Here is a 13,363-nt window from a genome sequence, read left to right as displayed (position 1 = left end):
TTACATTTGATTCTCTATTTCTCACTCCATCCTTTTGACTACAAATTTGCTTCCCATTTCCAAGAAGAGCCCCATTCCAAAGCTCCGTTATGGAATTCTGGGTTACAAAACAACAGATGGCATCATAACCATTTTTAAAAAGAAGATAGCAAAACTCTTACTCTTGACTATTTGAAATGAAGTTTGATCACTGGCACTCACAAACATCAAAGGTGATGCTAATTAAACCTTCTAAAAAGAACACTGGGAAAATTCTTAAAGGTAATAATAAATCAACATAAAAGTTATCAGAGAATAGAAACCGAATGATTCTCCACGTCTCTAACTTAATCCATGACTGCTCTCTGCAGCTCTCTTGAGCCCTGAGGGGTCAGGCTGCCTCCTCAGGCTGCTCCTAAGACAAGGCCTGGGATCTCTCTTACTCACCCCGAGCACCCTCCTCCCCATCACTCTCAGACTCATCAGAAGAGGAGTCCTCAGACTCACTCTTAGTCACCTTGAGTAAAAACTTCAGGACCTCCCACCTGCTCGTTTCAGCATAGGCCCTGGGGCCCCAGAGGAACTGATGGCGGCCAGGATTTCCCGGAGTGTGCCGGTAATCCAGATACTGCTCCCGCACCAACACATTGGTGAGGAGCTCCCGGGGATGCCCAAAAATATAATGCTCTGTGTCAGGATACACTCCCATCAAAACCAGCACATTCCAGAGATCCTCCTCCATGATACGATCGCCTGCCAGGAAGATGATCCCCAAGACCATCACTAGAAGGCCCGTCTTGGGCATGATCTGCTCAGGATTCTCCAAGCCATCATAAGTGAGACCCAGGCAGGGAACCATCATAAAGCTCCTACTGGCCACCACATCCTGCACTTCAATGCCAAAGACCAACTGCAGGTATTCACGGGAGTTGGTGAAGATGATAGGGAAGAGTGCAGGGTAATGACGGAGGAAATTGCGTACTATCTCCTTCTTGCTTACTACCTCCTTTGAGCGGTACTTGAGGAGGAGAAACTTCACCACATCGAGCATCTTCTCTTGGAGTGCCTCCTGGAGGAGTGAGGGCCCAGAGTCACCCGAGTCCTCACTCTCTGACCCTTCTCCGTCTCCTTGCCCTTCCTCCTCCGTGTCTTCTTCCTCCTCCTCTACAATTTCTCCTTCCTCCTCCTCTGTGTCTTCTTCCTCCTCGCCTGCCATTTCTCCTTCCTCCTCCTCTGACATTTCTCCATCCTCCTCATCTGCCATTTCCCATTTCTCCTCCTCTGTCTCTTCTTCCTCCTCCTCTGACATGTCTCCTTCCTCCGCCTCTGCCTCTTCTCCTTCCTCAAACTCTTCCCCCTCCTCTCTCTGGTTGCTGGAGCACTCCCCCAGCTCCAGCCAGGTGCCTGCTTCCTCCTGGCCATAGCTCTCCTCCTCTGCCATCCACTTTCCCTCCTGGATGCTGGTGCTATCTCCCTGCATCTGCCAGAGGGCCATCCACTCGTGTTCTGAGCTACTGGAGCTCTCATCATTGTGCATCTGCCAGGAGACCTGCCACTCATCCTCTGGGCTCTCCATCAGCTCCTCCCCGTCTTGGCCATCATCCCCTTGGCTGCTGGCACTATCTTCCTTTGACAGCTGTTGCCACATAGGGTCAGGCATCAGGGGAGAACTCGGGAGATCAAAAGGTGCCAAGTCAGTGGCTCCCTCTTCCTCGAAGCTCTCTAACTCGGTAGAGACAGAGGAGAAAGAAAAGTAGGTTCCACAGGGGAAAAAGCAGAATGAACAGCAAGAGTTGGTGTCCTCCTCTTCCATTGCTTCGGAATGCTGCCCACACCTCGGACCCTGGTCCTGCTCAGGTTCCTGCGAGTCTTCCTCCAGCTTGCAGGCTAAATTCTCTTTATGGGAAGACATGACGACACGGGTCACTCAGGCAGGCGTGTGCTCGGGAGTTGGCTGATGAGACCCACAGACCTGGGGAGAGAGGGGGTGTGAGTGGCCTCAGTCCAGAGCAGAACCCTTGGTGGTTCTGAACAGGGAAACTTACTGGGCTTCTCTAATGGGGTGCTTCCAGCTCCACAGGATCTGTCCCTCTGGGGAGATGTCTCTCAGAACCTGAAAAGGAAGGAAGATAGCTCCTCAGGAAACAGTTGCCTCAGCCTGGGGTTCTGGTTCTGAAAGGGCTGTGGGGTGGAGTGAGTATGTGTTGTCCCTTCTGTTCTTTGGTGGGTGGTCTCTTATGTCTTCAGTCAGAGTGCATACCTGTCCACTGTAGCCCTCATGATGGTCTAAGGTAAAATTCTAAGAACAAGACTCCCCAGACCACCTGGAAGGAAGTCAGGACATATACGTGATCTCAAGTGCCTAGAGCCCTCCAGGATCCAGGACAGGGCAATGGCTGGCTCCTCCCTGGCCCCGTACAGATCTTGGGGGCCCCTCGGACCAAGTCCCTCCCCCAGTAGCACCATTTGGATGTCAGCAGGTGGCCCAGGCTGGTGGCCTGCTTGTGGCTCCCGGGCGGAGAGCAGGAGCGGACCAGATTAAGGTGAGGTCTGTCCTTATTCTGGGGCTTGAGGTACAGTCTCCTCCCTCGGGGTGCTTACCTGCACTCCTGACAGGATCTGAGACGGAGCAGATGAAGCTTCCTTGATGTCTGATGTCCTCTCAGAAGCAGGAGTTTCTTTCCCTGAGACCATGAGAGACACATGAGAAGGGTCCACACAGTTCAGCCACGCCTGTGATCAGAGAAGTCTGGGGGGGGCACATCTTCTCCTGTCAGGCTTGCCCCTTCTCTGCCCACGGTGAGTGAGCTGCCCTCTCCTTGTAGAGCCACTCTGAGGCTCCCTACATTCCCATCCTGGGTAGATGTGAGTGTGCTGGTAGGGTTTGGGATGCCTGGATCCTGACAGGACTGAGAATGGGGAGAGAATTGGACCCATGGGCTTCTCCTTCTTGGGTATGAGGTGCTTTCATATGAGTCCTTACCTTGACTCCCAACAGGAGGGGAGTATGTACCCACAAAGCCCCTTGCTTATCCCCCCATTCCTCTGGACACTCTCAAGGCAATGCCTGGGTTCTCTGTCATGTTCCCTACTGTCATGTTCTGGGGTCTTCACTTTAATTCCAGATAAAGTTGGGCCCTTGTGCTACCAATCAAAATCTGTCCTGCCACACCAAGACCTTTGCCAATCTAGGATCCCCCTAACCTCTCCTGCCAGAATTGAGGGACTTCGCATCTGCCCTGTAATTCCGGGTCCCTGGGTTCTCTATAGGTACCAGGAGGAATTGCACTGAATTCTGTGCAACTCCTCTGTCCTCCCTCAGGGTGACATGTTTGTTTTGGGGCCACACCACACACTTCTCAGAGGTCACTCCTGGAGGGGACCTGGGGATCATACAGGGTGCCCCAGATTGGGCACCTGTGTTGGCCATGTGCAAGGCAAGAGCCCTGCCCACCTGCCGTACTATCAATCTAGTTCCTTAAGGTACTCATTTCGACTCCATGGGCTCTCCCAGGACCCTAGCAGAAGCAACCCATCATGCTAAGACCTCAGCTGACCTCAAACCCCACACAACCCCACTCCCTAACCCTTATTAGAAGGGAATTCATACCCATTCTGCACTTTTGGCATTCCTTGTCCTGACCAGAGATATGGTGAAGGATGGAAATAGGTTTTAAGCCATGCTGCCATACCAAAACCTTTGCCAATCTCAGAAATCTGATAACCCCTCTCCATGCCAAAAATTAGAAGACTGCGTATCTGCTCTGTATTTCTGGGACCCCTTAGGTCCTGCCCAGGGATATAAGGAGGAACAGAGATTTGTCCTAAGCCTCCTCGACAAATAATTCCCCACCCTATGCAAGGGGCAACACAGCCCCTCGCTGCACGTCCAGGTCCCCCAGGTCTCCCCAGGGATGTGAGGGGGGGACAGAGACTGGTTCCAAGGGTTCTGCCGCACTATACACTTCACCAATTTCAACCCCCCAACCCCACTTAAGGGAAATACACATCCACTATGTACTTCTGGGTCTCCCAGGTCTGGTCCAGGGATATGAGGGAAGGTCAGAGGTATTAAGCCAGCTCACCACTCAAAGACCATCCCCAACCCTCAGCACCCCGCAATCCTTCCTGCAGGAAGTGAGCAAAAGTTATATCCCGTATGCACTTCTGGGGTCTCCCAGATCCTACCCCTGGGATATAAAGGATAGGGACTTGATCCAAGCAATCCCGCTAAGCCAAACACTTCACCAATCTCGATCCCCAGTCCCACCTGAAGGATCAATACATCTGCTCTGCACTTCCAAGCTCAAGTCCCATCTAGGGATATACGGGGAGATCAGAGCTTCCAAGCTGCCCCGAATACCAAACCTTCCCTTTCCAAGTTCTCATCCCTCTCCACCCCACAACCCACCCCCCACTCCCCGCAATGCCCCATACCCCTCAGCCTCGTGAAAGAAAATCACATCCTCTCTGCACTGGTGGAGTCCCCTATTTTGCCCATGGAAAGCTGGGGTTGTAAATATGTTATAAACTGCCCCACCATGCCAAGACTGTTGCCATTGAAGAACCCCCCCAAATGCAGCCCCGCTGAAGTGAGGGCAACTTACATGAGCTATGCACTTCTGGGATATCTTATGTTCTGGCAGGGGATATAAAGAGGGATAAGAAAGATAGGTTCTAAGCCTACACAGTACAACAAAGGTTTCTCCAATCTCAGAACCCACACCCGCACCAGGCTTGAGGGGACTTCACATCAGCTCTGCACTTCTGGGGTCTCCCGGTCACAATAGGGATATGAGAGAGGGGGACAGGTTCTGTATGCTGACTTCAGCTTGTGTCAGACAGGGTCCACTGTAAGCACCAGAGTCTGCGTCCCTCAGATATAAGCAAACTCCTCACCCTAAAGTGTTGAGGGAGGACAGACTCCACTTATAGTACCCTCGACGTTTCCTCTGAATTCTTCTCAAAGCAGTGCAGGGGCCTTAGGCTCCCCTTTCACCAGATTTATGACCCTCAACTTTACTCCTGGAGGAGCTCCGCCCACTCTGGACCAACAGGAAGCCTTCTTGCTACGCTAAGACCGTGGCCAATGTCAGAATGCCAAAAGCCACTTCAGCCAGAATTGAGGGGATTGTCTCCTCCTCACTACTTTTGATCTACCTTGGTTCCACCAGGGATATGAGTGAAGAAAAGTGACAAGTTACAGGTTTCCCGCTAAATCAGACCTTAGCCTATCTCTGAGCAAGAACCCCCTTTAGCCACAAGAAGGGATTGTCTCCTGTTAGCTGTGATTCTGGGATTCTTTTGTCCCTCCTAGGGATATGAGTGGAGGAAGGTGAAAGATTTCAGGCTTCCAGTCACATCAAGACCTTAAACAATCTCTGAGTCCCAAATCCCCTTGAACCGGAAATGAGGGATTGTCCCCTCCAAACTACACTTCTGGCTTCTTTTGGTCCCCCTCAGGGATTATGGAACAGCAGTACAGGTGATGGAAAGAAATATGACGGTTAAGACTCTGCCCCACACATCCAGACATTCTCCAATCAAAACCGCCAGAATCCTGGCCTACCGCAATGGAAGTGCCGGGACAGATATCACATTTGCTCTACATTAGGAGTCCCCTCGATCACACCCAGGGATTTGTGGAGCAACAGATAGGCTCCAAATTGTCCTACCACTGCAAGACCTAAGCGTCTCTCAACCCTCCATTGAGTTAGTCAGGGCCCGCCCTCCCGCTCTGGTGTCTTCGCTCCTCAGATACAGTCTGACTTCTCGGGTTCTAAAATGGTGGGGGAGGGGAGCCCGCACTCACAGTACAGCTAAGACCACTCGGGACTCTCATCAAGGCAGGGCTCGGGGCTCGGGGTCTCCTGTTCTTTTTGGAGCCCTCACCTGACTCTTGGGGGAGTTCCACCCACTGAGGAATGACCAGAATCCCGGGCTGCATCAGAATGCCTCATCTGATTTCAGCCAGAAGTGAAAGGATGTGACTTCCATTCCGAACTTTTGGGGTCCTTGGTCCCGTCCAAGGATATGAGTGGAGGGATGTGATAGGGTACAGTCATCTTGAGAGATAAGAGACCTTACCCAATCTCCTATTGCCGGAAGTGAGGGATAGTCTCCTCCAAGATACACTTCTGGCGTCATTTGGTGCGCTCAGGGATTATGGGATGGGGGGGGGCGGAAAGAAAAGTGACGGTTAAGAAACTGCCCCACACATCCAAGGAACTCCAATCATAACCGCCAGAGTCCTGGCCTACCCCAATAGAAGTGCGGGGACAGATATCACATTTGGGAGTCCCCTCAATCACACCCAGGAATTTGTGAAGAAATAGATAGTCTTCAAATTGTCCTACCACCGCAAGTCCTAATCTTCCTTCTGACCTCCAGAGAGTTAGTCAGAGCCCACTCTCCCACTCCGGAGTCTTTGCTCCTCAGACACAGTTTGACTCCTCAGGTTCTAAAGCGGTGGGGGAAGGGGAGCCTACACTCACAGTACAGCTAAGACGACTCGGGACTCTCATCAAGGCAGGGCTGGGGTCTTGGGGTCTGCTCTGTTCTTTTTGGGGCTCTCACCTGACTCCTGAAGGAGCTCCACTCACTTGGGACCGACCAGAAGCGTTCGCAGACCCCGGGTTGCGTCAGAATGCCACAACCGACTTTAGCTGGAATAAAATGGCGCGACATCCGCTCCACACTCTGGGGTCTTTGGTCCCGCCCAGGGATATGAGTGGAGGAATATGATAGGTTACAGGCATCATGGGACATCGAGACCTTAGCCAATCTCTGATCCCTAAACCCCCTTAGTCGGAAGTGAGGGACTGTCTCCTCAGTGCCATGTCTCGTGGGTCTTTGGTCCCACCCAGGGATATGAGTGGAGGGATGTGATAGGTTACAGGCATCGCGCCACATCGAGACCTTAGCCGCCACATCGAGACCTTAGTCAATCTCTGAGTCACAAACCCCTAGAGCCGGAAGTGAGAGATGTCTCCTTTGTTCTATGCTTCTGGGGTTCTTTGGCTCCGTTCAGTGATGAGTGGACATATGTGATAGATTACAGGCATCTCGCCACATCGAGACTTTAGCCAATCTCTGAGCCCCAAATCCCCCTTAGCCGTAAGTGAGGAATTGTCTCCTCCGAGCTCCATCTTGGGGTTCTTTGGTCCCGCCCAGGAATATGAGTGGAGGAATATGATAGGTTACAGGCATCACGCCACTTGGAGACTTTAGCCAATCTCTGTGCCCTAAACCCCCTTAGCCGGAAGTGAGGGATTGTCTCCTCAGTGCCACGTCTCGTGGTTCTTTGGTCCCGCCCAGGGATATGAGTGGAGGGATGTGATAGGCTACAGGCATCACGCCACTTGGAGAATTTAGTCAATCTCTGAGTCCCAATTCCCTAGATCCGGAAGTGAGATGTCTCCCCTGCTTTATGCCTCTGGCGTTCTTTGGTCCCGCTCAGGGATGAGTGGACGGATGTGATAGGTTACAGGCATCTCGCCACATAGAGACTTTAGTCAATCTCTGATCCCCAACCCCCCTTAGCCCGAAGTGAGGGATGGTCTCCTCAGTGCCACGTCTCGTGATTCTTTGGTCCCGCCCAGGGATATGAGTGGAGGGATGTGATAGGTTACGGGCATCACGCCACTTGGAGACCTTAGCCAATCTCTGAGTCCCAATTCCCTAGATCCGGAAGTGAGATGCTCCCCTGCTTTATGCCTCTGGCCTTCTTTGGTCCGGCTCAGGGATGAGTGGAAGGATGTGATAGGTTACAGGCATCTCGCCACATAGAGACTAGCCAATCTCTGAGCCCCCAACCCCCCTTAGCCGGAAGTGAGGGATGGTCTCCTCAGAGCCACATCTCATGGTTCTTTGGTCCCGCCTAGGGATATGAGTGGAGGGATGTTATAGGTTACAGGCATCACACCACATGGAGACCTAGCCAATCTGAGTCCCAACCCCCTAGACCCGGAAGTGAGAGATTGTCTCCTCAGAGCCACATCGTGTGGTTCTTTGGTCCCGCCCAGGGATGAATGGAGGGATGTGATAGGTCACAGGCATCTCGCCACTTCGAGACTTTAGCCAATCTCTAGCCCCACAACCCCCTTAGCCAGAAGTGAGGGCTTATCTCTTGTGCTCTATGCTTCCGCATCGTTTGGTTCCCACCCAGGGATATAAGTAGAGGAATGTCACAATGTCACACCCAAAAGTAGTTGTCTCCTCCGATTTACGTTTTGGTATTCTTTGGACCCGTTCAGGGATATGAGTGGAGGGACGTGACAAGTTATAGGCATCTTGCCACATCTACTTTGGGAGTCCCCTTGATCACACCCAGGGATTTGTGGAGCAACAAATAGGCTCCAAATTGTCCTACCAACGCAAGTCCTAAGCTTCTCTCAAACCTCCATTGAGTTAGTCAGGGCCCGCCCACCCACTCTGGAGCTCCGCCCACTCAGGACCGGCCAGAAACCTTCACACTAAACGAAGACTCCGGGCTGTGTCAGAATGCCACATCTGACTTCAGCCAGAAATGAAAGGGCGTGACTTCCATTCCGCACTTTTGGGGTCTTTGGTCCCGCCCAGGGATATGAGTGGGGGTATATGACAGGTTACAGTCATCTAGCCACATTGAGACCTTAGCCAATTTTATATAGCCTGAATTGAGGGATTGTCTCCTCCGAGCTACACTTTGGAGTCCTTTGGTCCCACCCAGAAATATGAATGAAGGGATGTAACAGGTTACAGACATCACACCACATCGAGACCTTAGCCAATCTCTGAGTAGGAAACCTTCTCTGCCGGAAGTGAGGGATTATCTGCTCTGCTCTATGCTTCTGGCATCCTTTGGTCCCGCGCAGGGATATGAGTGGAGTGAATTAACGCATCTCACCACATCAAGACTTTAGTCAATCGCTGAGCCCTAAACCCCGATAGCTGGAAGTGAGGGATTGTCTCTTCAGAGCTAAACTTTGGAGTCCTTTGGTCCCGCCAAGGGATATAGTGGAGGAAGGTGACAGGTTACACGTATCTTGCCACACTGAGACCCTAGCCAATCTCTGAGATGGAAAGCCTCTTTAGCCGGAAGTGAAGTATTGTCTCCTCCAAGCTACATTTCTGGCCTCTTTTGGTCCTCCCAGGGATTATGGATTGGGGGAGGGGGTTCGTATAGGAAGGTTATGGTTAAGAAACTGCCCCTTGTTCCGGTCCGACCTTCACGCCCTACCGAGGTCACCAGTCGCCCCCCACGAGCGGCTCTCCAGCACAGCCATGGCCCCAGAAGCACAAGGACTTAATGCAGAACCCAGCAGCTTGGAGCAGAAAAGTGAACGGACTATGCATTGATCCAGGCCATCAAGTCTGCCGGAGGGGAAAGGGTGCTGCCCCATTCGCCCTCCTCTCTGGAAAGAAAGATGGCGGCCACATGGGAGCCTTGTGGACAGCAGGTATGAGCCGGGGGTGTGGGGGCGACTAAAACCTCATGGGAAGGGGGGCGTTTCGGACCGCCCTTCACACCCTACCGAGGCCACCAGTTGCCCCCACGAGCGGCTCTCCAGCACGGCCACAGCCCCAGAAGCACAATGACCTAATGCAGAACCCAGCAGCTTGGAGCAGAAAAGTGAAAGGACTATGCGTTAATCCAGGCAATCATTTCTGCCCAGAGGGGAAAGGGTGTTGCTCCCTTCCGCCCTCCTCCCTCTGGAAAGAAAGATGGCGGCCACATGGGAGCCTTGTGGACAGCAGGTATGAGCCGGGGGAGTGGGGGCGACTAAAACCTCATGGGTCGGGGGGCGTTCCGGTCCGTCCTTCACACCCTACCGAGGTCACCAGTCGCCCCCCGCGAGCGGCTCTCCAGCACGGCCATGGCCCCAGAAGCACAAGGACTTAATGCAGAACCCAGCAGCTTGGAGCAGAAAAGTGAACGGACTATGCGTTGATCCAGGCCATCAAGTCTGCCGGAGGGGAAAGGGTGTTGCCCCATTCGCCCTCTCCTCTCTGGAAAGAAAGATGGCGGCCACATGGTAGCCTTGTGGACAGCAGGTATGAGCCGGGAGTGTGGGGGCGACTAAAACCTCATGGGAAGGGGGGCGTTTCGCTCCGCCCTTCACGCCCTACCGAGGCCACCGGTTGCCCCCCGCGAGCGGCTCTCCAGCACGGCCACGACTCCAGAACACAGAAACCAATTTCTTAACTATCTGACTTTCAGTAGAAATACTTCCAGGGTCAATAGGTAAAATAGCAGAAATCCAAAACCAACATTTAATTCTTGAACCCAGCTGTAGAAAGCAAATCACTTCACAATGCCTTTTCAGCATGTCTGATTTGGGGGGGGGGGTAAACTCTAAAAAATAGTGGTGAATCTTTTATTGAAACAATGAATCTAATCAAAGCAGACAGAGTGTTAACTAGAATTCATCTGCCTCACAGGGACGGGGAGGGGTGGGGGGTGGGGCTTTATTGGGGTTCTTCATGGTAAAAAATAAGTATTGATAAAGGGAAACGTGTTTGATATTTGCATGACTGAGACATAAACCTGAAAGCTTTGTAACCTTTCCCACAGTGATTCAATAAATAAAAAAAAAAAAAAGAAACTGCCCCTTTTGGGGCTGGAGTGATAGCACAGCGGGTAGGGCGTTTGCCTTGCACGCGGCCGACCCGGGTTCGATTCCCAGCATCTCATATGAATTGGTCCCCTGAGCACCGCCAGGGGTAATTCTTGAGTGCAGAGCCAGGAGTAACCCCTGTGCATCGCCCGGTGTGACCCAAAAAGCCAAAAAAAAAACTGCCTCACTAATCCAGACTTTCTCCAATCATAACTGCCGGAGTCATGGCCTACCCCAACGGAAGTGTGGGGGCAGGTATCACATTGGAAGTCCCCTCGATCACACCCAGGGATTTGTGGAGCAACAGTCTCCAAATTGTCCTACCACCGCAAGTCCTAAGCTTCCCTCTACCTCCATAGTGTTAGTCAGGGCCCGCCCTCCCACTCTGGAGTCTTCGCTCCTCAGGGATAGTTTGGCTTCTCGGATTCTAAAGCGGTGGGGGGAGGGGAGCCTGCACTCACGGTACAGCTAAGATCACTCGGGACTCTCATCAAGGCAGGGCTGGGTCTCGGGGTCTCCTCTGTTCTTTTTGGGGCCCTCACCTGACTCCTAAAGGAGCTCCACCCACTCAGGAGCGACTAGAAGCCTTCACACTAAACAAAGTCCTCAGGCGGAGTCAGAATGTCGAAACTGACTTTAGCCAGAATGAAAGGGCGTGACATCTGCTCCACACTTCTGGGGTCTTTGATCCCGCCCAGGAATATAGGTGGAGGGATGTGATGGGTTACAGACATCTCACCACATCAAGACCTTAACCAATCTCTAAGCCCCAAACCCTCTTTAGCCAGAGGTGAGGGATTGTAGCCTCCTAGCTACTTCTTGGGGTTCTTTGGTCCCGCCCAGGGATATGAGTGGAGGGATGTGACAGGTTACAGGCACCATGCCACATGGAGACCTTAGCCAATCTCTGAGTTGGAAACCCCCTCTTCCGGAAGTGAGGGATTGTCTCCTCTGCTCTACGGTTCTGGCATCCTTTTCTCCCGCTGAGGAATTGTGGAACTGGAGGGGGAGGGGGCAATGTTCCAGGTAGGAAGGTAACAAAAAAAAAAATTGCCCCACACATCCAGACCTTCTCCAATCAAAACTGCCAGAGTCCTGACCTACCGCAATGGAAGTGCCGGGACAGATATCACATTTGCTCTACACTGGGAGTCCCCTCGATCACACCCAGGGATTTGTGGGGCAACAGATAGGCTCCAAATTGTCCCACCACTGCAAGACCTAAGCTTCTCTCAACCCTCCATTGAGTGAGTCAGGGCCCGCCCTCCCACTCTGGAGTTTTCGCTCCTCAGATACAGTCTGAGTCCTTGGGTCCTAAAGTGGTCGGGGGAGGGGAGCCTGCCCTCACAGTACAGCTAAGATCACTTGGGGCTCTCATCAAGGCAGGACTGGGGTCTCGGGTTCTCCTCTGTTCCTTTTTGGTTCCTCACCTGATTCCCAAAGTCCCTGGGCCCCCTTGACAGACTCCTTGCCATACTCAGACCATTGTCAATCTTATATCCCCCCTCACACACACCCCAACCAGAAGTTAAGGAATGTCACATCCTCTTGCCACCCTGGCATCCCCTCATGGATATGAGAGATGCAAACAGGTTCCTAGCTGCCATGCGTAAGCAAGACCTTTGCTGATTTTAAGCCTCTATAATCTTTCCTCCAAGTTTGGGGTCAGTTCCACTTTGCACTTCTGGGGTCCTGCCCAAAGATATGAGAAGGCATGGGGATAATTATTGTACTACGTTCAGTCTGCCCTCTGCCCTCAACTTGAGTCAGTCTGGGACCTTCTTCCCAAACCGTAGTCTGTGCCCTTCAGATACTAACAGGGCTGTGAGCATGTACAGATATTGGTTCCAGGCCGCCCTCCCACACAATACACTTCACCAATCTCAACTCCCATCAGCACTTGAAGCGGCGACATATTCGCTCCGTGCTTCTCTGTCTCCCAGGTCCGGACCATGGATATGAGGGAAGGTTAGCGGTTTCAAGCCAGTGTCCCACACAAAAACTTTCACCGACCCTTGATCCCTCACAATCCTCCCTGCCGGAAGGGAGGTTAACTCACTTTCCCTCTGCTCTTCTGGGATCCCTTGTGTCCCGGCAAAGGAAACAAGAAGGGACATAGATAGAGTCTAAGCCGCCACAGTAAACAAAAAAAAATTGCCCATCTCACAACTCCCAATCCCCACTCCGAACTTACAGCAACTTCGCCCCAGCTCACCACTTCTGGAGTCTCCTGGGTTCTGCCTCGAAATCCGAGGAGGGATGGAGACGATTTCTGTGGGAGCTTCAGTCTGTTCTCTGACCTCAACTTGAGTCCGATTGGGCCCTCGCTCCTGCACTATGCGTTCTGTAGATACAGGCTGACTCCTCGGTTTCTCATGTGCGGGGGGAGGATGAGGGCGTAGCCTCAAAAATCTGCCCAGGTTCCCTCCAGGGGGTGCTGGAGTCTGTGGCCTTTTGTCCTCTCTTAGGGCCCTCACCTTGAGTCCCAGCCAAGCTGGGCCCTCCTCACAATGACGTTCCCCGTTTTCAGATTCCCCCACAGCACCTGCTGCCAGAAGAGAAAGAACATCATATCTCCCCTGCGTTAACCGGGGTAGGTTGAGGTCAGGGACATTCCTGCTGGGATGTTCTGAGTCTGTCGGGTCAGGCCCTCCTCACCAAATCCCCTATCTGTCCTGCTCTGCCCTGGCCCTTTGTTTCTCTTATCAGCGTTTTCTCTCTCAGCAGCATTTTCTCCAGCCCATCCTCCCTTCGCCATCTATTTCTGACCTTTAACTTTGTATATA

General features: G+C 52.5%; 1 protein-coding gene across 1 annotated transcript; it reads right to left on the bottom strand.

The window, feature by feature from the left end:
- Positions 1-418: 418 nt before the first annotated feature.
- On the bottom strand, positions 419-1,891 carry LOC130038385 (melanoma-associated antigen 4-like). Its single transcript, XM_056130264.1, has one exon. It carries the CDS (start codon positions 1,889-1,891, stop codon positions 419-421), a length of 1,473 nt encoding a protein of 490 aa, XP_055986239.1.
- Positions 1,892-13,363: the final 11,472 nt, after the last annotated feature.

Source organism: Sorex fumeus, unplaced genomic scaffold, assembly GCF_029834395.1.
Source record: "Sorex fumeus unplaced genomic scaffold, SorFum_2.1 ptg000075l, whole genome shotgun sequence".
NCBI lineage: Eukaryota > Metazoa > Chordata > Mammalia > Eulipotyphla > Soricidae > Sorex > Sorex fumeus.
Note: the sequence above shows the minus strand (reverse complement) of the source record. Positions and strands in the feature narration are given on the sequence as shown.

What these genes read in the sequence shown, in the direction of transcription:
- LOC130038385 (XM_056130264.1), bottom strand. Translation starts at nt 1,891, where the DNA reads ATGTCTTCCCATAAAGAGAATTTAGCCTGCAAGCTGGAGGAAGACTCG.